Here is a 24065-nt window from a genome sequence, read left to right on the forward strand (position 1 = left end):
AATAACATATCTCTGGTTAAGAATAAAGTCAGAAATAGATATTGTAGCCTATTTAGATGATAATTTAAAATATTTTTTGATAGATCTGCAGGATATGTATACCATAATTTAATAAAAATATTAATTCTACAACTGTAAGACTTTAGACATATAACTTAACCTAGATTTTTTTATCATATGCAAAATATGATGATCATCAGAGTGCAGAGTAAATATTCTAATCTAAACTGCATTATTCTAAGAGTCCCTCTACAAAATACAACTGTGTAAAACAAAGCAAAATAAGATGGTACACAAAACAAGCTTAAAATTTTTTGTTTTCTAAGCAGAATACAATTCTGAAAGGAAATGTTTTAATTTTCAGGGCATATAAAACTGTATATAGACTTCTAATATATCATTTTCATTTGATATTGTCATCTTAATTGTTCTCAATGTAAGAATTGAGAAAATTTCGTTGGCTTTTATTTTTAGAGACAGCAGGAAAATGTCTTTTATTAAGAAAAATAAAATCCCACAAGTAATAAAATTAATTTAAACTATATTTTATGGAGAAAATGGATGTAAATTCTTAAAAAATGAAAAATTATTATTTCTCAAATATCTCTTGGGATATTAACTAGAAAGTATATGGGGCTCTTTACTATATTGTAAGCATCTACAGCAGATGCAATAGCAATATTTAAATAATCTTATTATAATATAGGCTGTCACTTTATTTTTAAAACTGATTATTTATTAAACACCATTGCAAAGATAGGGCCTTCAGCCTCATGAGACTTTAAAAGAATTACATACTCCAAGTATTTAAAATTCCAAGTTTTAACTTATATTTAATACTATACTCTTAAGTTATACAATGTGTTCATTTTGTTCATAAATATTCATCTCAATGCAATAACATCAGGTATAATACATAAAATCTAATCCATCAATTCTTACCAATTTATGACCTGATGAGACACTCTTGTGGACAACATTCAGTCCTTAGAAGCTAGAATAACCCTCCAACCATGTGAGGGCATCACAACTTTTAAACTTTCGGCTTTCGATCATTATTATGTCACATTCCTCCTCCGATGCTGAATTCTAAAAAAAATTCTAGCAAAGAGTTTAAGTAAATAAGTGTTTTAATCAAATAGCCTTTAAAAATCTTTTATAGCAAAGTTTTATGTTTTACCGTGATTACACAACTGATATTTTGTACTAAAATATTTTTTTAATGTAAGATAATTTCATATTTGATCTAGATACTTCAAACTTTAAATATCAACATGGACTTTCAGGCCATCATGAATATTTGTTAGTAAAGAGTCATAGAAATGGAACCAATTAAAGGTTTAAGATCATGATCCAGAAATTATGATTTAACACCATAACTTGGTATAGATAGCTTTGCAGTCCTGTAGAATGGCACTTGAGTTCTATTGTTTGGTCCACATCCATATGTGAATTTCTAGACTTACATAGCACAGGTGGCTGGATCAGTAATAATTTATATTGATTATTTAAATGCTTAAGAAAGCATTCAAATTTTATACCTAAATCCTAGTCTGTCTCTATTACCCACAATTTTAAAATTAGACAACATGATGGAAAGAATGAAATTTTATTATGTTTTATATAATAGATGTAACAATGTATCCTATTCAGAAGTAACCCTACTGCTCATCTGTGTGTAGGCACAGCAGAAAACAGGGGATAGGAAGATTTAATAATGGTAAAAATTACTTCATTAAGAATATAATCTTAGATTTATTAAATTTATATAAAAAAGTTTTCAATTAGACACCTATTTTAATTGCTGAAAGGTTAACATTTTCTATTTGGTAAGAATGCTCATTTATATTTTTAGTTGCCAGTAATCCGAAGAAAAGGCAACTCACATATTTATGGGCATATTTTTGCCTATATTAACTCCGTAAATAAAATCATAATAGGGCAAGGGGGAGGGGGTAAAGAGGCCCTTACTGAGGAAGATCAGTATGTGCAAAACTATAGAAAACTCAAAGACAGCACTGTAAGGAAACTCTGCAGCAATCTCCAGAGATATTTGACCCAAACATAGGGGGTTAGAGTTACACTGGTACAGATTTTAACTTTTAATGGAAATTTTCTATTAAATACACATGGTCATTTAAAAGTCTTCCATATAGTCTGAAACATTACTAGAATTTTTCCAATTTACAAATATAATCTTTCCAAATGTAATCTCACAACACATTTGACTTCAATAAAAATCACACAACTTTACTATCCTTTGTCAAAGCACAGCCTTATATTGTACATAGTACCTGGTGAAGGCAAAAATCCATATCTATGAAGATAAATAATAGTTTAAAGTTGTGGTCATTTCATCAACACATTACCAAAATGTTTTTAGGAAGTTTTTATGCAACTCTAGTCTCCTATCAACCAGAATACTACCATAATTTTTTTAAAAAAGTTACTTTAATGATTCACTCATTTGAGGGCCAAGTCCCATGATAAGATACAATACCCAGACATATTTAGCAAAGTAAATGCTTCCTGAAGTATATTCATCCGTAATGTTGGTAATCTGCTTATCTGTAAGGTTTTGATGAACTGGTCATTTATAGGGCATACTACCTGTCCTTTGTTAAAGGGCCTGCCAACAACAAGTACTGTTATGATAAATGCTTGGAAAAAAACCTTTGGAAGACAGAATTAAAGCAGCCATATAAGAGCAAATTTAGTTATTTCACTGTGAAGCCTATAGGAAAAAAAAAATTAAGGATCTGTGCACCATACAAATGTATGGGGAATTTAGGATTTATGCGCTGTATACGTTAAAAAAAAAAACAAAAACCTTTTCCCCAGCATGCATTTTCAAAGTTACTTGCTACCAAGTAGAAGGGTCACATTTGAAGACTTTCAATCTTTAAATTCCAACATGCAGGAAATGCTTATTAAAAATCTAAAATAAAACTGAGTAACTGAAGTGCTTGTGGATAAAGATTAATTATATATCCTTTAAATTTAACTTAAAATTAGAATTCTCCTAAAAATGAATATTGATTTAGAAATCTGTTCTAATGTATCAATCACAACCTTGAATGTCTGGCAAGATTGCTATCAAACACAAATCCTGAACATTTCCTACAGTTATCATTCCATTCTTCAACTTTTAAGAAGGAAAAAATCCCATTTAACAGAGAATATAGTATTAGAAGTTCTTATAGTCCAGCAAGAACTAGGCTTAAGTTTACCATTATTAAGCCAATTTTACGGTAAACTTATATTAATAGAACAAAATAGCCAGCACCAGGGCAAAAAGGTAGACGACTTGCAATTTCCAAGTTTTAAAACTGGTATGTGAAATCAAACCCACCTATAAGAGTTCCTAAAGGAATTTGCTATTTGAATGAATGGTACAAAACTTCACTTTCAAGTGTAAACCACATTTCTTTAAAAAGTTCACTACAGTATTTTGAAAAATTCTAGACGCTATATAAATCAATGCTTTAATTCTCTAAAGGTTAGAAATGTTTATCTTTTTAATGGAGAAAGGGGGAAAATGGAGCACTCCTATATACCTCTAATAAAATTACATACAGTCTTTCCATACAAATGAGAAAAATGAGGCTAGAAATAGCAAAGAGAATCTTACAGGAAAAAAAATGAGATGAGACGTACTAACAGAAAAAGAACACTGGAAAGACAATGTTCCAAGAAATTCACATATAAAAAGACATACACAATTACAGGAAATCTTGTATCTGTGGCTGAGCCAAGACATAATTTAACACAATGATCAGTTATGTTAAAAACTAAATTAAAAAAAAAGGCATTCTGCATGTTATGCATTGTATCAAATGTACCTATTGGTGGAAGATATTTAAAATACATAGCTTAAAGAATTTCATTAATATATCTTTGAAGAAAAGCCCTAACAAGATAGGTTATAGGTATTTTAATAGATTGTTTATTCACAAATGACTTATACTCCTCATTCTTTCAAAAGGAGAAGAAATGGCTTATTGAAGATACCAAAAAGAAAAAAAAAAGAAAAGAAAAAAAAAGAAAGAAATTGAAACTGGGAGTGGGAGAAGATAAAAATGGAAAAACAAAGTAAGTAGAAGCCAGTGTGTAGTACTCGAATATATGCAATAAGGTCTTGCAGGCTTTGTTGATAGAAAGCTACATACTTAATTTGAGCTTTTGTTAATAACAGCTAACATAAGGGAAATATAACTGTCCTTAAAATTCAAGACACTGTCACATATTATGCTTAGTAGTTAGTATCTAATTTTTGGAAACAAAGTATGTCATGAACATCCCAGCATACATTTAGCAACATTTTCTGGACTAAGTTAGCAATAACTAAGATAGAAACAGCTGCTGTAAATAAAGACAGAAATTTTCTGAAGATCAATGGTTAATATAGTCATTGTGAATAGGAGTAGGATTAGTCAGATACCACAATTTTTCCCTTCTTGTTCTCTTTTTAATAGTATGTAGGTCTAAAGAGTGAATACCTTTTTTATCTTGATATTGATAGTGGTAACTAGGTAGATATGCAGAAAGATATGTTTCTGGCTTCCAGGCAAAAGTTACACCACCACTATTTCTGGGCCAAATATCACAATTAAAAACTGAAAAAAAAAATAAAATAAGCACCTTTCAAATCTTATTAGTATTTATAACCAAGGATCTTTAAATTTTGACAACAACCAGGAAACAAAGCAGCATAAAAATGATATTTCTTGAGGATATTTATCAATGAATACACATTCTAAATTATTACCACCTATTTAAATTTATTTGTCAAATATGAAAAATATTTTAGAAGTAGTCAAGTAAAACCTAAACAAAGGAGCTAATTTTTGGTAAGCTAATACATTTAAATGCTCTATATCAATCACAAAAATTTAATACATTTCTTTATTTACATAATTTAGAACATTAGTATGAGTGCATGTGCACACGCGCGCACACACACACAAAGAATGTCACCTATAATACAGTCACTCATTTCTCTGTCTAAGTACCTACCAACCCAAATCTTAAGGAAAACAGAAAATTAAAATAATTCCACTTAATATTCTTTCTTCTCAATAGGCTGCCAAAACTATCTGCAGGTTTAAATACATTGAAGAGGTATGAGTTCATACTTTTAAATTGTTAAGAACTAGAATGGAAAAAAAACCCAAAACAGATGTTATATATTTGTTTTGGTTCAACAATTTCAGGCTACATTTAAATTTCCTTCTCATCTGAGCAAGTTCATTAAGAGTTTTTTCTTAAAAAGCTTTGCTACAGAGTTCTAGATTCTGCAGAAGAAAATAAGATGGGTTTAGCAAATTATACACACACATTTCGTTTCTATGCTGTTAAAAGGCTTGGTTTACTTAAAACCCATTTGGTGGGAAGTTAAAATAAATGAATAATGACAATAATAATAGAGGCCTTACCAACTATTTCCACCTTTTAAAATTGTTTCTCCAATTTCATCCTAAAAATAATTACCATGACCTCTCAGAGTAGGCTGCAGGGACTTATGTAGAGAAAATTTACTAACTAAAGAGGAGGGTGGTAAGCACATGAACAGAAGTATATTAATAATGGATGAGCCATTAATAATTTCTCATCATTAATTCTGAAGTCCAGTCATGTGCTGCAAATAATGTCAGCAAGTCAGCTGTCCCATTTCATCTAGCCATAGGAAGGCTGAGAGAAGAAATGCTTAGGATCCACCAAAACACCACTTCAAACAATGAGATACAGATATTTGTATGGCTAAAAATATGGCAGCAGACAATCTACCTTAGACAGCTCTCAATAAAACTAGAAGGATACAACAGACCATAAAGGATAGCAGTCATATAATTTGTAAACCCAAGTGGTAAGTAAAAATGTCTTCAAATACTTTTTCCAATTCAAGATAATTAAAATCCTAACTTAATACATATGCATAAAAACCACAGTACAGAAAAAAGTGGTACAGGAATGTACCTCAATTTCTGTTCTAAGGGATATACCCACACATAATACCCACATGTTCTCCTTAAGCTCGCCTTCTCTTGCCACCCCACCACCAAACTTTGAGAAATAAAAGATCTCCTCTTAAAAATTTCCCCAATCCCAGTACTTTTTTCATCTGGATTTTCCTCTCTCCCCTCTCCAACCCCTATGGTATCGACTAGCTAGGCAGATGAAATTTTTCCCAGTATTTCATCCAGAACATTAGTACTTCCTTTTTCGATGAATAGTTAAACAATTCGAAAAGAGACTAATACAAGTGAAGTATTTTACTTATTTATATGAGACAGGAGGGAAAAAGACGGACGTTTCCTAATTAAATGTAATCTGTGATCTTGTTTTGGCTCTTGAATCAGGTAAAAAATGTTCATGAAGGACATTATTGGGATAACTGGCAAAATCTGGATAGGAACGGTATGTTACATATTAGATAATAGTTGATCAAGCCTGAATTTGGTAATTATACTATTGTTATATAACAGCATCTTAGGAAACATATGCTAAAGTATTTTTGGGTTAAACAGATATAATATCTGCAATGTACCTAAAATGGTACCTAAATAATGATGTTAGGGTGATAAACCAAGTATGACTTAATGTTAACAAATACTGAATCCTGGTAAGATTACTCAAACTCTGTACAGTTAACTCTTGAACAACATGAGTTTGAACTGTGTGAGTCCACTTATACATGGATTTTTTTCAATAATAAATACTACAGTACTACACAACCTGAGGATGGTTGAATCCACAGATACAGAACCACAGATATGAAGGAACTCTGTGGATATGGAAGGCTGACTAAGTTATATGGGGATTTTCAACTGCGTAGAAGATTGGTACCCCTAATTCCCACGTTGTTCAATGGTCAATTGTACTATTCCTGTAATTTTTCTGTAAATTCGAATTTTTTCAAAATAGACATTCAAACATTTTCCCTTCTTTTGGGTTAGGAATTAATATTCTCAGAATCTTCTAGTCTCTAAGACCACTTATCCTCTTCCAAGTTTCTCTTGTTCTCTAAATGTAGGTACTGTTGCTAAAGTTCTTGGCTTGACCCTCAAACCCCGCTCTGCTCCTTGAAAACCTCAGCCTTTCCTACAGCTTAAATTCTAAAATTAAATTAAAAAAAAAACAAACCCTAATTCTTCAATATTTTTCTAGCCTTAACGTTTCTACCAAGCCGCAGGTCTATAGCTAAAGCTGTATTTCTACCTTGACTTTCCATCAGCTCTTCAACTCATCCAAAAGTAGCTAAAAACAAAATCTTATCATTATTTTCTCCCTCCCAAACCAATTATTTCACTAATACTTCCTAAGGGTACCTCCATTCCCTCTATTAGGTCTGGCACCTTGGATTCAAATTTAACTGTTTCCATATCATATCCAATCAGTAACAAAATCATTTAATTCCTACCTTCTGATAACCATTCTTTCCTCATTTCTATTGCCTAATTCAAGCCTTCATTACCTTTCTAATATCTTAGGTCTCTCCAACATCTCTTCTCTGTTGGCTTCAAATGTTTTATGCACCAATCAAATGTAACCATCCTTATCATACATATCCTGTACTTCCACAGTAGTTCACAGTATTTCCTTTAACTGGAATGGGCCTTTTCCCTCAGTTCTTTAACTATGCATGAATAACCAAATTCTGCCCACCTTTCAGTTTCTAACTCAAAAAGCCACCTCCTCACAAAGCCTTGACTAATACCTCCAGCTGTACTTGAGAGGCATAAAATGCTTGAATTTTAAATGATAGTTATCACTTTCAATCACATGATGATGTTTTTACCTATCTCTTCCCGTATTAAAACCCAGCTCATTGGTTTCCCTATTCGTGGCCACCACGTAATTGCCTGACATGGGAATTCTTTCCTAATAGAGAATACTTTGTTAGCGTTCCATTCCTTAAGCAAACACACAGCTTTCTGAGGTTTTCTGACAATCATGCCAACAGTGACGAGACAGAAGTAAAGGAGATCAATTTCAAAACTTTTCTTAACTCTTTTCTTCTTCCTTTAGAATTAAGTGGATGGGAAGGGAAGGGGACGCAGAAACTCCAGGGTAGGGATTTTAAAAGTAACTGGCTCTAAACCTCAAAGTCAACACCTCTGATTAGCAGTCAGGAAGACAGCTTTATCACTTCTAGTGACAGCAAGATTATTTCCCAGGGGGCTCATCGCCTTTCAGAAAGTGAGCTCAAGCCTGCCTGTTGAAACACTCACCTGGCTCCCTAGGTGGAATATAAAGGAAGTAGACTTTCTAGTTAGCTTTGTATTTAGAGTACCTATACTATAGATACAGAAATGGAATACAATAGGTGTGTCATCATCTTTTTTCCTACTTACTCTAGTTCTATAAATATTGCCTCAGATTACATTAGCTTTTGTGGTAGGCTTGTCACTTGCTAACCAACACTATAAAATGCAGTCAGCTAACATAGCTACGTTTTTTTTTTTTTACTCTGATTCAATTTAGGTTGCAACCTCCCTGAATTTACATACAGTTTCTTTCAATTTCTCAATTTCTGCACATACTTCAGACTGTCAAGTTTACAAATGCTACCATCCAATAATAGCCATGACTTCCTGCTTTAATGTCATCTGTACATTTTATCAGCATGTTCTTAGGTTTTCATCTAAATCTGAGATCCAGTTCTAAAAAGGCCATTAAAAAATGTGTCCTCTAATCTTCTGCATCTGAGTATCCTGTACTAGATACCATTAAGTGGAACTGGTCAAAATGTAATCAATAAATTATGTAAGTACTAGGTAAAAATTATTAGGATATGTATTTGGTGTGGTTACACAAGAGTTTGGGCTCATCTCCTCAAATACTTATAGTATGATTACTAGGAGAGAACATTTAACCTGCAACAATCTCTAACATGGTGGCTCTTTAAAAGTACGTAGTTCAGATCTACAACTATGCAGAACGATACAGACGAATCTCAAACATAATACTGGATGAAAGAGAACAGACACAAAATACACAGTGTATGATTCCACTTACTGGAAGTTAAGATAGAGGATGGGGCAAAATAGGAAGGGGGCATCAAGAGGTCATGAAGGAGCTTATTATAATCCTGCATCTTGATCGGGGTGCTGGTTACATAGGTGTGTTCAGTTTGAACTGTATATTTATGAATGGTGCACTTTTCTGATACAAATTATTCTTCAGTAAAGAGATTTTTTAAAAGTCACTATCACTGAGCATTCAAAAACTAGATTAGCCAAATTCTGAAACCTGATTTTATTTTTTTTAAAACCAGGTTTTACCTGATTTTTGTTTTTAGCTAACAAGTGGGTGTTAATGATGTATCCAAGCTTCTTGGAGAATAAGTGAAACCAAACAAACTATCTTACACAAGCAGTTTAGTTCTGATTTACTCCTAAATTCAAGAATGAAATTTCAAAAAAAAAAAAAAAAAAAAAAAAAAAAGAATGAAATCTCATAGGAAAAAATGATAGGAAATATTGGATGCCTTTTCTAACATAAAATACTTCAGGTTATTTAACAAGAATATTTTAATTCAACAATTTTTAAACTTGATGTAAATAGATATAAATAAATAACCACTGTGTGTGTGGGGAGGAGGGGGTGGGAGGAGACTTACTTTAACCAAAATCATCAAGTATCTAGTAAAAGACATACCACATACTTAGACATTCATTTTAAAGTTAATAATCCATGTGTATGACTTTCCTTATTCATTTTTTCCTTAAATATTGGTCCTATAAGGAAGGAAAAGCCAACTCAGGGGGATGGTGCACCTAGCAACTGTTGCTCTCATCTGCCAACCACATTTAAGTATTTTCTTCATTAAGACAGAAATACTTTTAAGTGTTTATTAATAAGGGTAAATCCTTACAAGCTACATGATTTCTTCTTTTAATTTACGTGAGGTAAAGTTTTCTCCCTCTAATGCTTCTTTACCTTACTGACCTGGTATTTACAAGAGGGTAAAATTGTTTGCCATAAATTCTTACCCTTAGCTTTTGTAGACAAAGGACTCCCAATGAGAGCCTGCTCCCCAGTGATCATCAGAATAGGTTCTAAACTAATTCTGTCAGTGTAACAAAGCAATGCCAATAATTAAGTTTGGAAAGCATTCTTTAAAGAAGAAAAATAGGAAGTTACTATTCTGAAATGCCAATAGGCTAGGAATCACTGAAAATTGGCTTCTTCATAGTAAGATAATATCCAGAAAGTTAACTGTGGGAGCTACACTATTCAATTTAATAAATAGTCAATGCAAACAGAATGGGCTTCCTAAAGAAAGGCTGTATTATATTTGAGCTATGAGAATCTATTGTTCTTATATTTGGTAATTGTTTCAGCTCACTGATTCCTTAAGGTCTCTGCAAATGACAAATGGGGAAGACAGACAACAATGACGGTATCTACAGGAAAAGGGAAAGGAAAGCTTGCCAGTAGCTTTGACGTTAATATAATAACATTATACTATATAACAGTATATATATATATATACACTATATAACAGTAGTATAAAGCATTGAATATCAGTGGAAAGAGATAATATCTAAACATAGGCAGATGAAGACAGGGAAAACTTCTCAACTTGCTAATTCTAATTTAAATAGGGGAGAAAACAAAGGTAGTCATTAGAGAGCTCTAAGTCAGTGTGAGAAAGGTGTATTAGTTACTTATATTTTAATTAAAAGATAGCCTGCTAAAAGAATCCTGGGGAAAGAAATCCCACTCTTTCAAGTGAAAGCAAAACCAAGAATCTTCAGATATCTAGGGCAGGTTTAATTAAAATTGACATAAGGCTAAAAACTTGCCCCAACTGAAAATGATTTAAGATTTCATAAACAGGAGGCTAAAAAAGGGTATCTTATCAACATTGATAGATAAATTTGTACCTTATAGTAAGTAGATAATGAAGGATTTATAGTCCCTCAGATCACTGAATGGTTCCATTTAATAGAATCATCTCTGCAAAATACTTGTCAATTAAGAAAATTTTAAAAATCTAAAATTTGTAATAGTCAAAAATGAACAAGGCAATTCTATGAGCTATTTTTCAAAGTTTAACACATATAGATCTTCAATCCTTGTCTGCAATGAAAGAGAATAAACATCCCCACAACACTTTGTTAGTAAATAACCTATTAAAAAGTTTGTAGATATTTGCCAACTGAAGTAGATAGTCAGAACTAATGAAGCCAGCCACAACTGCTCTTCTCAACTGAAAATTAATTAAGCTAGTTGAAAAGCTAAAAGGAGGCCACTAGTCAATTTCTACTGGATTGGGCTTGTTACCTTGGTACCAACATGCCAATTTACAGTGAAGAATGGCTGATCTAGGATGTAACTTCTACTTATATTTTGGCACTAACATACTATAGATAAGTATCTGTTAAACTTCTTTGGCTCTGGACAAGAGGTCCCAAGGAGAAGACAAGATATTTTCAACCCATGAGAAACTACACATATAGCAATCCGCCTCATTTCTGATACCTTAAATGTTTCTGGTATCTAAAAAAGAGAACAGATAAGGAGTATTTAGCTATCACAACAAATGATGAGCAACTTCTATGGTTGTTTTATGATGAAACAAAAGAAACCTTTAATATTAGATCCAAATTATAAAAAATAAAGCTCAAACCTTTCTACATTGTTCTGATGAAAATAATAAATATCATTCATACTGATGTCATGGTAGCTCATGAAAGTTAGTGATATGAAATAAATTATCATGTATCTAAAAACTATTCTGTTTCGTAACAGAGTGCTATTTTTTGTTTTTCTAAGGGAAAAGTATAAAGGACACCACAAAGTACTCACCCTGGCCACATCTGGTAAGCCATTTGAATTATTAAACCGTCATGCTTGCTTCATGTCACAATTTACATTTATGTCTTAATTTATATTGCTATAGCTGTACAATTTAAAAACTGAATTTATAAGCATGGCACTATACATTTTAAAACTTCTTGTTCTACAAGTAACCATTTAAAAACATTTTTAGTTAAGTAAGGAATTTATCACCAAAAAGATAGTTTGTTAGAAAATTTCTTGAGTGATACACACAGCAAATCAAGCCTAAGAATTAAAAGACTGTTACCATTTCTAGGCAATGTAGTCCATGTCTTAACATGACATGTACATGCACTTAGCAATACTCTATTCTAACGAAAGAGATGGAGTTGAGTCCATGAGTGTTATCCAAACTATGCCAAAGGAAACAAATGCGTTGCCAGGCAGAGTTAAAGGAATCTAACAAAGCTTTGTGTGAATTTTAAAAACATTGCTTGTGGTCAGCTTTTACTAATTAGACAAAGAATGATGGAATGCTAACAAATATTCAGCAAAATAAGTGAACAGAGCATATACTACTTAAAATGTGTATTAAGCAGAAAGATAAACCAAAGACTCTGTTGCCATACATAAGTTCCAAGACTTCATTCTATATTTTTAAGTTAAAAATAAAATTCATACAACATTTCTGTGAGAAAACAAACTGTTTCAGGAGTTTATAAAACAATAATGTGGATCTAGTGAACTCTAGCAAACCAGCCTGAGGTTAAGCTTTCTCACTGAGAATTAAACAATGACTACTACTTTGATACCTTAGTCTTTTCCCTCCTATTTCTTAATATGAAATAACATTTTGCTTTGAGTCACTAAAGCTTTTACAGGGAAATCATATAAAATAGCACAAAATTAAAATATCTAGTTTATTTTATAGAATATACTTTACATTAAATACACATGGGTAAGTGGATAGTTCATGTAATAAAATCCAACAGAATAAAGTCCTTCAAAAAAATAAATATAAGCGCAGTAAAAAGAAAAGTACGTTTATATTCTGTTTAAAATATAGACTGTGTTTTTGGTTTATTTTGCTGCTTTGTCCCATGCTGGATACCATGTGATTTCTCCCTCCCCAAAAATAACAAATAAAGATCAGTTTTAATGATGAGAAACCAGTACAGTGCAAAGCAATTCATGCATACACTTTTGCATGTATGCATTCCATATGTTAAGTATTCATACCTATCCCAGAGGTTCTTTGATTCCTGAATCGTGTTCAAATGGAACGCTTGGTAGAAAGCAGTTGAAGGATTCCTGTGAGATCCAAGAATCAAATGGAAATGAGGTTGAGAAAGTACAGTAAAATCACTACTTTTAAAAAGATGGAAGTTTCAGATTTCTAATACAGTACAACTGCTTTACTAAAAAGAAAAAAAATACACACAAGCCTGCTTAAAAACATTCTGAAAGAAATTTAAAAACTGGACAAAATTCAGCATGCCCCAACAACAAATCCAGGATCACAATTCTAAAAGCGGTAATACAGATAAAATTAAATACTAACTAGCATCTAATTCTGTGAGTGTGTGTCACCAGTTCATAGCCTAAATCAACACTACTCTGTATCAGAAGTCTTTATAAATCCCCATACATTTAGCAGTTTAACAAAGCTGTACACTATTCATGTAAAATAAGTTAAGCTGTACCATCATAATATAAAAATTCTGCATAGGATCCATAAGAATAAGGTTTGATGGTGACCAACGAGTCCTTTTCTGGATTGGACCTGACACAATTTTCATCTTCAGAATCCATTTACTCATGTGTGGTTTCTCTGGGCTAGAGCAAAAAATGCTGCTGCAATTGTAGTGTAGCTTTCTAATTTCTTGCATTTGTACTGTACCCCTTTAAGGGGTATAAGAGTTTACACACCTTAATCACCAACCATTTCTACCATTCCCTGGGGACACATTCCCTAGGGCTGTAACCACAGAATCTTAACTGAAGGGCTCAGTAGGGCAAGCTCCCAGCATGCTTGTTTCATCTCACACCTCAAGAGTGGTTTCTCAGGGGACTAAACTTTTGAAAAGCTGTTCTCCAACAGTTCTTCCTCCACCTCAGCATATTTCTGTGGTCTCCTCCACCCCAATCTGCACATTAAAGAGCGAACAAAAACTTGCCACATTACTTCTAAAATCCTTGACCCATGCAATAGGAGAATAACAGGGGCAAGCTAAGATTATAGGTGTTTATTATATATCAGACACTATTCTAAGTGCTTTACATTTATTAACTCAAATCCACTACAGCCCTAAGAGTTAGGTACTATTATTTTTCCTATCTAATAGATAAGGAAACTGGTTTTGATAGAAATAACTTGCCACAGAGCTAGTTAGGTGCAATTCTGGCCCCAGAGTTTATGCTCTTAAACCACTATACTAAGCATCTACCAGAGTTAAATTTTAACCTCCCTAGGTGTGTCTCTATCAGTTACATGGTAATATTACCATCTAGCTTTGCAAGGTGGTTCAAGAACTGAGACTATATATAAAGCTCCTGGTATTTACTCAATACTCAATAAATGACCAGTTAGTTTTTAAAATCAAAATGAAGTTCAGATACAACATGGCAATTCTGAGACTCTTAGTAGAATCTCTGCAGTATTATTTATTAGTACAATAAGAAAATTATTTCCAAGTTCTACTGGAATAGCAATCAAGTATCAATGATGAAACAAAACAAATACTCAATAAAATTTCATAATTTCAAAACTCAGATTAAGACAGTATCTACTGAATTAAAAAAAAATTTATTTTTCTAGAGGCATTCTTAACAAGTAGGATACCTTTTAGATGATCCGAAACTGGGAAAGGCAGATAAGACACCAGATGTCAAGACTGTCACCAAAGAAACTGTTTGATTAATCAGGAGTCTTCAGCATGTGTACTCCTCTTTGCTTCCCCTACTTCAACTTCTCTCTATTCTTTAGTATATGTGCTGCTGAAGTGAGCATAATTTCTTTCTATTCTTTTAACATTTCTCTACTTTTCTCTTGACTAGGTCTAAGGCAAATCAAAGGCACAGATTAGAACTATTAATATCAAAAAAGAATTACATGATGCTAACTACTGTTTACTTAACAGCTTGTATTCTCTCAAGATATATTTGTCAGGCCCCCTTTTTCACTGTACTTAGAAAATCAGCCCGCCACATTAAATCGAAGCCAACTAAACCAACTGAAAACTAAATATGGCTTTTTTTACCAAGCTCATCCAAGACCACCATATGGGAACAAGTTTGCTACTCACACAGGTCTGTTTGGAGAACTTGGGTTTAAAATAAACTCAAAGAGGAAGGTAGTAAATACAAAAGAATAACAAAGAATGAACTTGGAGGCTCCTCTGCAATTCTGGAATTTAAAATACATTAAACAACATTTATAATATATTTTTAAGGGTGGCATTCTTTAAAATATCTTCAGATGCCTGATTTTGGAAAAAAAATATAATTTGAATCAAATTCATATGCCACATGAATTGGTTTTAAATTAAGTCTAAGTTACAAAATTCCAGCATTTTTACAGCATTGATTCTAATAATGAAATGTTTCTCACAAGTCAAATGTAGAAGTGAAAAAGGAACATTTCTACAGATATCTGTGTATCTTGGAGGTGAGAAAAAAATCTGTGAAATAAAATACTATAAATGGACTGAAAGTCTTTAGAACATGCCAACAAATACACGTAGGTTGCAAAGCTGACAGTTAACAATTCCTTTCTACATATATTCAAAATGAAGAAACTATATGGAGTTACACAATCCACGTATTATAGGAAATTTTAAATAGTTGAGATTCCAAGTGTAAACATTTAGATAGTCTTATTATAAAATATGAAATTTTGGCTTCTGGAACACTTAAGCTGGGATATTATCCATAAACTGAGAGATTTTTGGCAAATAGCAACAATTAGTCTCAAAACATTGACTAGCAAGCATAGATTAAAGGAGTCAAGTCTGTGAAATCTAGCTGATCAAGAACTTCAAAAGAGCCATTTGTAAATACTGAAGGGCCTGATTATCAAAGACTTCTGTTCTGGAATGGCACAAAATTAAGGAAATTAAGAGCCCAAGGAAAAACACTGTTAATGGGGATCATTTCAAGTTTAGAGTCTATGAAATTTCAAGGCACCAAGAGGCAACTGACATATTAAAATTTTTTTTATAGAGAAATACTGAATTTTATGCAGCTTTAGTGACAAATCCTCTTCTGCTCAAGAAATAAAATTTGAAACCAGTTTTCTAACATCATATTTGATGTCAATGTAAACTACTAATCTAAACATAAAGCCAATGAAGCACTTCTTAGGAAGTGTGAGGTGTGGTTTATTCTGAATTTTGTTTCAGCCACCTAAAGGAAAACACTGTTTTCCCATTTGTAGAAAAATTTCAAAACCAATGAATAAAACACATTATTTTCTCTCTGACTTTATATACTGAATGGTCTGTCACATTAATTACCAAGTACATGAAAGTAGTATACATGAGAAAGTGACTTAAATGTGACATATGTCTACCTGCTATACTAAGATACTATCTTTGTAGGGCAACTAACACTAATAGGGAGGAAAAACATTCATATATACCATATCTCAAAACTAAGCTACAAAAACTGTTGAAGCTTAAGGGAGGTATATGAACACCAAACTTAGCAAATATCTTCTCCTTCTTTTAAGTCAAAACTCAACTTCAGAGATCTATAAATAGAAACCAGGTAATTACAATAAGCAGAGGAACAACAAAGGCCATCTCCAACATTATCACCTAGGAATTTTAAATGATTTAAAATATCCTTTAAGAAAAGGGTACCAACACAACAGATCAGTAGCTTCTCCTTCTTCCTATCTTATAGTCAGTAGAGTGAAAAAACAAAACTAACTCTGGTAATATCCAAGAGCACTGGTTTTGGAGCTGACCTGGTCTATGCTTTATGTGACTCAACTCCTCAGTCTCAACTTCCGTTATCCATTAAAAAAAGGGGAGAAAGACACTCATCACAGCTGCTGAAAAGATCGAATGAGATTATGTATACATTGATTCTGAAACAAGTAAGCCTGGTCTGTGTGTAATACTGGATTATAGTTTCTAAATCATGCTGTATAAAAATCAACTTTTGGTAGAGTTTCTTAACATATTTCAGCATTTCATCATTGTAAAAGTAATACTGAAGCAAACAAAACACTTAAGGCAAACAGAATACATAAACTTAGAGCCAGGTATACCAAGCTATTTAGTACATTCCATTGGATGAGAATTCCACTTCTGGGACTCAGAGCTCCCCCTGGATTTCCCTATACACAACTTTGTCACAAGATTTTAATTAAAAATACAATAATCACTGAAAAGGGTACTGAAATGGTTCCAAGATACATACTACTAACAATAAAAGCTTCAAGAAACACCTTTTACAGCAAGTATAAACTTAAAATGATAAAAATCTCAATTTCTTTCCGTGACATTTAAGCCCTTCACTCTGGTTCCCATCAAATTAATCACATCATGTTCCGAATCTGACGTATTCTCACTCTTCCACATTGTTAAACAAAACTGCTTTCTCCTTCTACTTGGAAAATCATCCCCTTCTGTTACCAGTGACCTAATCTGAATGACTCTTTAAGATTAAATTCGAGTTAGCATCAGAAGAATGCACAAGTAGTAACGGGCTGCTTCTGGACAGGAACTGGGTGGCTGGAAGACAGGTGGCGGAGAGGCTTTCAATTTATACTCAGATATTTTGAATTATGAACTGTATAAATGTATTACCTATGCAGAGAATAAATTAATTTTAAACAGAAATCAGTCTAGTCTCCCCACATCAATCTGACTTGATGTCCTAATTTTTCCCATTAATACCTTAAATTTATTCCATCGCAGCCTATAGTGTATATCACAGTATACAACTGATAATTTTCATATAGCCTGAGATCTTGGAGGGCAGGATAGTCTTATTTCTGCTTTCCTGTACTTACAACTCAGAAAGCACAAGGAAAGTTGAATGACTGACATCTTGCCACTTTTAAGTGTATTCCTGGCATTCAACCTACTTAAGGACTATTTGCAAACTTCATTTTTTTGGTCACACAATAGTCTGGAGGAAGGAAAAGGATTTGACAAGAGGAAGGTTTAAGTTGGCAGCTCCGTCATGAAACATGACTATGTATGGATTCATACTTAGGGAATTTTAAAATCTGACCAAAGGCTCAAATTCTAATTTCATCAATGAGGAAAACCAAGGAAGTTGAATGACTCGACCAAAGAAATTGGCTAAGTGGTAGAAGAGCCAGGATTAGAACAAAATTTGCTGTACTTCTTACTACATCCTGACTTTTCCGGCCTAAAACAATGTCTCCTCTTCTCTGGTTACAACCATACCATGCAATTACCCTTCTGGATCAAAAAAAGACTCTTGGTATGATTTGTAGTATGTCAAGGGGTGTTCAGTTTAAACACTGAAATATTGATGTTTCTGTGATGTATGCTTGCCATGGATGCTGTCTTAACTTATGTATGGACTGTCCACAAATTACTAGCATACCTCATTTAATCCTCTCAAACTCTCCAAGGTAGGTATTATCCCCATTTTTCATATGGGGAAACAAATAACTAGCTCAAGGTCAAATGCCTCAAGCATGCAGCACAGTTGGATTTCGGCCCAGGCATGTCTGACTCCATTGTCTGTAATGGTCACTCATACGGTATGCTATAGTATATACCTAAACACACTACTGATCTTATTTGATCAAGAACTCCCTCTCCTTTTTTGTTTTTGTTTTGTTTTCAAAGGCTAGGTAGACCATATACCAAGGATTTGTTTTGGTTTAACTTACAAAATCATTTAGTAAAACTGAATTCTACTTCTACTTTAGGAGCCTGTTGGCCTTAAACTTTGCTTTGGATATCCCTCACGCACAGATTAAACAACTTACTTGTGAAATAATGAAGATGGACAGCCTAAACCATCACAGACAACATTTAAAACAGATCAGCATTATTTACAATAACTGACATATTAATTATAGTCTCTCTTCTATATATAAATATTCTTTAGTCAAATTTTAGTGAGACCTTACGGAAAAGGAGGCTTTAAGCAATTTAACATTCAGACTTCACTTATTTGTCTTAACTACTCTGATGAGTATAAATTATCAGGACATTTACTAATTGTCTATATCCTAGGTGAACATTATTAAAATTATTAACTCAATCTACAGAATTTTCACATAACCATCATATATGGTAAAACTTAAAGAATGACAGTTCATTCTTTTTAACAAAGGGTAGCTTGGGTACAAAGAAATAAAACTAAATACTGTAATCAGACTTTGGGCTTTAAATTTGAGAGGTAAGTAACCCAGAGTAGCACAGATGAAATTTAATTCACCTGATTTAAAACTAGAAATTATGCACATATTTTTTAAAGGTAAAGCAGATAATCAATATACCTTTAGTATTACCAGCCAAATTTGAAGTGAATACATTAAAATATATTATGAAAGTCATGTAATGATGTATAGGAATGACACAAATTGGTTACTGTTCCTAAATCTTTAAGGAGCAGTCCCAATTTTTACCCAAAGCAATGCCAGATTAAGAACATAACAAATATTGAGAAATTTGGTATTGGTTCAAGAACTGCTCTGGGAAAGACTTAAATTTATACCAATGCTTCAGGGTATGTATATTCTTTGTGCAGTCATTCATATTATACCATTTAAAAGAACGGCCTCAAATCACAAGTCCACTAGTTTATAAGGAAAAAACAAACTTAAAGGATTTATTCCAATTCAGGAGTTTTTCTACATCTACCCCTTAAATACTGTCAACTATTAAGCTTTCTTATTAAAAATCATCTCTTCCTATTAAAAAATTACTTAGGAAACATCTTCTTTCAGGCTACATTTAACCAGACACACCTGTTTTTATAAAGCCTCTCATATTTAAAGAATAATGCAGTAAGAAATAAACAGTATCTGTTTAGAAAAGTAAATACATACTGGTCTAAAACAATTATTAAAAGAAGGAATTAAACCGCTGTTCCTCACTAGTAACAAGTGTTCCTATTCCTTCTGAGACCATATTTCATGTCATTTCATTACATTTCCTTTTGTCTTGGTTATCTGCCATTACTCTCTACTCCCACAACCCCCCAGCTTCTACCATTTCAGGAAAGAAAAGTCGAGATCCTTTTATACTCCCCTATCAACCATTCATTTCACTTTGATTTCCTTTCCATCTGGTTGGTGGGGCTGATCTCTGTTACCAGAGGACACTAGAGAGCATAACTACTTCCAAACCCTTGTGATGCTCAACTCCATTCCAAATAAGCAAGTACCAGATCCATAAATCCAAGATCACATTCTACCACTTCCAAATTAGTGCCAGCAGAATTCTCAAAGAACAAATAGATTGGTATTACATTCTCACAAAGAAGAAAACATATATAGCTCGCTACCAGTACCGTAAAACAATGACTTCTCATAAAGGCAATTTGGTTCAAGATACCCTCCATTCCTTACAAGGAAAAAACAAATGTTACTAAAATAGTTACTCTGAGTGCCTTACCCACACACATAAAAACCCCTTATATTTTCTAAAAAGTTAACCAATGTTCAGTTTAATTCACACAAAATTTTAAGCAATATATGTGTCATTGTGAATAAAAAAGGCCATACTCCTACTGACACAGCTCTTGGTTTTGGGAATTTCAGGCACTTTTGGATCATCAATCTTTCTGGAGATCTATGATAATTTCCTTAACTCAGAACCATGCTTAGGACTAAAGCATATTAGCATGAAACTTGATGAATGCATCAATGTTAATTTCCAAACTAAATAATAATGTCACTCATACACAGGATATTACACTTTGATTACAAAACACTTGGTGAGAGTACTTAGGCATAAGATGGTATCTAGGGTGAGACTTAAACACCAAATGTAAAGCTGCAAGGCAACATTATCTCCACAATCACTATCAATAAAGAACCATAAGCTCCCAAGAAATACAGATTCAAGAAGCTTTCATTTTTAAAGACTAAATGCACTAAGACTTTTCAGAGCTCTAAAAAGTTATCTACAGATTTTAAAATAAAGATAGGAGTGACAGTTCTGCCTCCTGATATACATGTACATAATCCTCTCCCTTAAACATCAAGTAAGAAAAAAACAACTCAATTAAAAAAAGTGTACGTATATATGAGATACCTCATACATATACGTATATAGATACATATCTATAACTCTACAAACAAAATTTGTATTTATAGCACATACTAAGACACACTACTTAACATTCACAATTTATAATAATTTTATCAGCAGCAAAGTACACAAATAAAACCATTAACAAGATATAAAGATATCTGCCATTAAAGGATCCTTACAATCAGGTTTTCAACAGTCTTTTGGTTGCAGTTGACAGTTCACAATTGCTGCCATTCATAAGAGTTCCTGGAATGTGGCCTACAGAGTTCACACTGGTCAGCTATCTATGGAAAATGATCTGTACTGTGTTCCTTTTCCAAAAGGGCCAGTAATATTCTGCACCTCCCCCAATTTACCAAAATGAAGCCTGTTAAGCGTGTAGGTAGTTTAAACATATTTTGTAATATTCACTATAAAATTGTTTATGCATTTTTAAATATATTTTCAACCATTATTATATCCCTCAGTTTACACAAAATCAATTTGAAGAATCTCAAAAACTGACCATAAGCTAGAATGATATATAAACTGTACCTTAATTAATAATATAGGGTCAAAAGGCAATTCTCTTACTTTGTATATACAACCATCAGCTCTTTTAAAGTTATGATAGTATATAAGGTATGATTCAAATAAACGGTCTCAAAACAAGCCAACAGAGATCCTTGTATTAGGTAACGGAGCCAAAATCACAAGATAGCGTTTTCAATATATCAACCTAAACCACCTCAACCATTTTTGTTAATCTTTCATTTTTCTTCATTTTCTCAAAGAAATAGACTGCATTTACTAACATCTTAACATTTTAAAAAAGGCTAACATCTTTTTTTTTTTACAAATATTTCCCAAGGAGCTGAAACTTGTCAACCTATTCACAAAATTTAAGTCATAATTACTCAAAGCTTCCTACTCCAATGAGTTTTATTTTACATTTGAATGACTGCAAATAAAACTGTATGAAGATTTTAATTTAAGAAGGCAACCTATAATCACCATATTAAAATCATGATTTTGTTAGTACTGTCTCCTCAAAAGTACTCATCTCAGTAATTCAAACATACGCCTAGAAAAACTGTGTTATTTAATTTCAAGCATACAGCTTTAAAATGCTCTCTCTTTTACAAAGGTTTTCCATTAAAAAACAAACAAAAAAACCCCAAACTATTTCTACTTAATGGATTCATTCCTTCACCAGGTATGTAGGTCGAGTGTCAAAACAGTCAAATGTGTAAGATTACATCTTGGAAACTAGCATGTTAAATTAAAAACCAATGAAAGACTGTAACAAAAATTAGAAATGCACATTTGATAAGCAAGGCAAATTTTAAAAGACTAGGTGAGGGAGGAAAGTGCCACACTTAAAATAGGACTACACACACATAAAAACCCCTGCACTGGATTAACTGTTGCAATTGATAAGAACACTGATACAGTAGTATCTGTAGTTCAAATAGTCACATGTTTGGAAATGAGACTCTTGAAATTATCAACTCTTAATAAGGTGAGAAATAAATGTATCTTTGAGGTCATACCCTAAAGAATACATCCCAGAGTTTCCATTTATCAACACATCTCTCTGCTTCATGCCATATCATCACATTTAAGTTCTGGGGAATATAACTACAAATGCTGTAAACTGAGAGAGGTGTTAAAGAGGAGAGAAAACACCTTCTTCATTTATAGGTGTGCATGTTTTTGGGGTGGGGAAGGGTTGGGAAACCAGTCATTTTTTTGGAGAGATACGGAGGCAGTGTACAACAGGAACAGAGAGGTAAGCAAATGGTTATTTACAAACCCATCAGAAAAAAATGGCTTCTGGCAGCTAGAAAAGGGAAGATGCCTATTGATTATTACCAAATGTGAACAAATAAACTCAATCTGCATTTCAGGTGTGCCCCTATGTGTGAAAAGTGAAATATGGCAGAAAATGTAGAGGGATTTTCCTGAGTGGCTTGTGGAATCAGTTTTCTTTACTTGGTAGTCCCATCCATATAAAATTTCTCAATGACTAGCTAGCTGAGCTCACTTATGGACACGTGGTATTCTCTAAGAGTTCTCAAATGGAAGAAAGACTCCCCACAAGCAAGTCACCTACAAAAAAAGATGAACTTTGAATTACAAAAAGCAGAGACGATGAATTTCAGTGAGCATTTTTCAAACCAACAGAAGTATATAACAAAAATATAAAGCTAATTAGAAATGAAAAGTTAAGAAAAGAATGTGAAGGAACTCAGAAGAAAATAGGAAGAAAAAGCTTTAACAGGTCTCATTGTATTCTACATACCAATTATTCTAGAAACATAAAAAAATAGTTCTGATCTTTTAACACAGCTAAAATTAACTTCTCTCCAAACAAAACCTCGGCAAATAAATTTCTAACTGTAAAGTACCTAAATCTTTCACTGCAATTTTTAAATGTAATTTTTGGTAACAAGTCAGTTTTTAAAAATTTGCATCACATTATGCCAAATTTTCTGTGACATTTCCTCAAAACCACTTAAAATCCTAAATAAACTATAACCAAACATCAACTATTGTAGAATTGGTACGGCAATACAGCAATTTGCACTTAAACTATTTAAAAAGCTTCCCTTTAATAGAGGGAGCCAATTGTTGACGTTTATCTTTTACTATAAAATTACTCTAATTTCACGAACTACAAAGTCTCTTATCTCTCCTATAGTAAAAAGACTGATGGACGATAAGAAAATCTTTCCAATACATTTTTTTGCTTTAAAAAATGTATCTTAAAGAAGTCACTGGGTAGCCTCCTGACCTTCTGTCCTCTTTTATTAAAGGGCTGAATGAAGATACGCTCTTCAAAGCTGGATCTGACATTTCACCATTATCTCTCCAGCCTTTCCAGATACACTGGAATAGACACCTTACATGGCTCTCTACTAGGGGGTTTTCTGGTTTTCCAGAATGGGAAATATCTAACCAATTTTATATCTCAGTCTCAAAACTCACACTGAGAAGACATTCTGCCATTAAGTGTTCAAGTGATTGATATCTAAG

At 32.9% G+C, this 24065-nt stretch overlaps 1 protein-coding gene across 3 annotated transcripts in view; it reads right to left on the reverse strand.

Annotated features, from left to right (window-relative positions):
• TSC22D2 (TSC22 domain family member 2) overlaps positions 1 to 24065 on the reverse strand; it is a 53783-nt gene that overhangs the window by 26348 nt on the left and 3370 nt on the right. The window contains exon 2 of one of the 3 annotated variants that reach the window (XR_004322447.1): positions 943 to 1101. The exons of 1 other annotated variant lie outside the window; for it this stretch is intronic. Coding sequence is in view for 1 of the 2 variants with exons in the window: in XM_014561366.2 (XP_014416852.2) it covers positions 13030 to 13101 (72 nt within the window). In the remaining variant the exon portion in view is untranslated. Of the gene's footprint in view, positions 1 to 942; positions 1102 to 13029; positions 13102 to 24065 lie in introns of all 3 variants that reach the window. One more of the 3 variants, XM_014561366.2, reaches the window with a different exon arrangement.

This window comes from Camelus ferus, chromosome 1, assembly GCF_009834535.1.
Source record: "Camelus ferus isolate YT-003-E chromosome 1, BCGSAC_Cfer_1.0, whole genome shotgun sequence".
In the NCBI taxonomy this organism is placed as follows: domain Eukaryota; kingdom Metazoa; phylum Chordata; class Mammalia; order Artiodactyla; family Camelidae; genus Camelus; species Camelus ferus.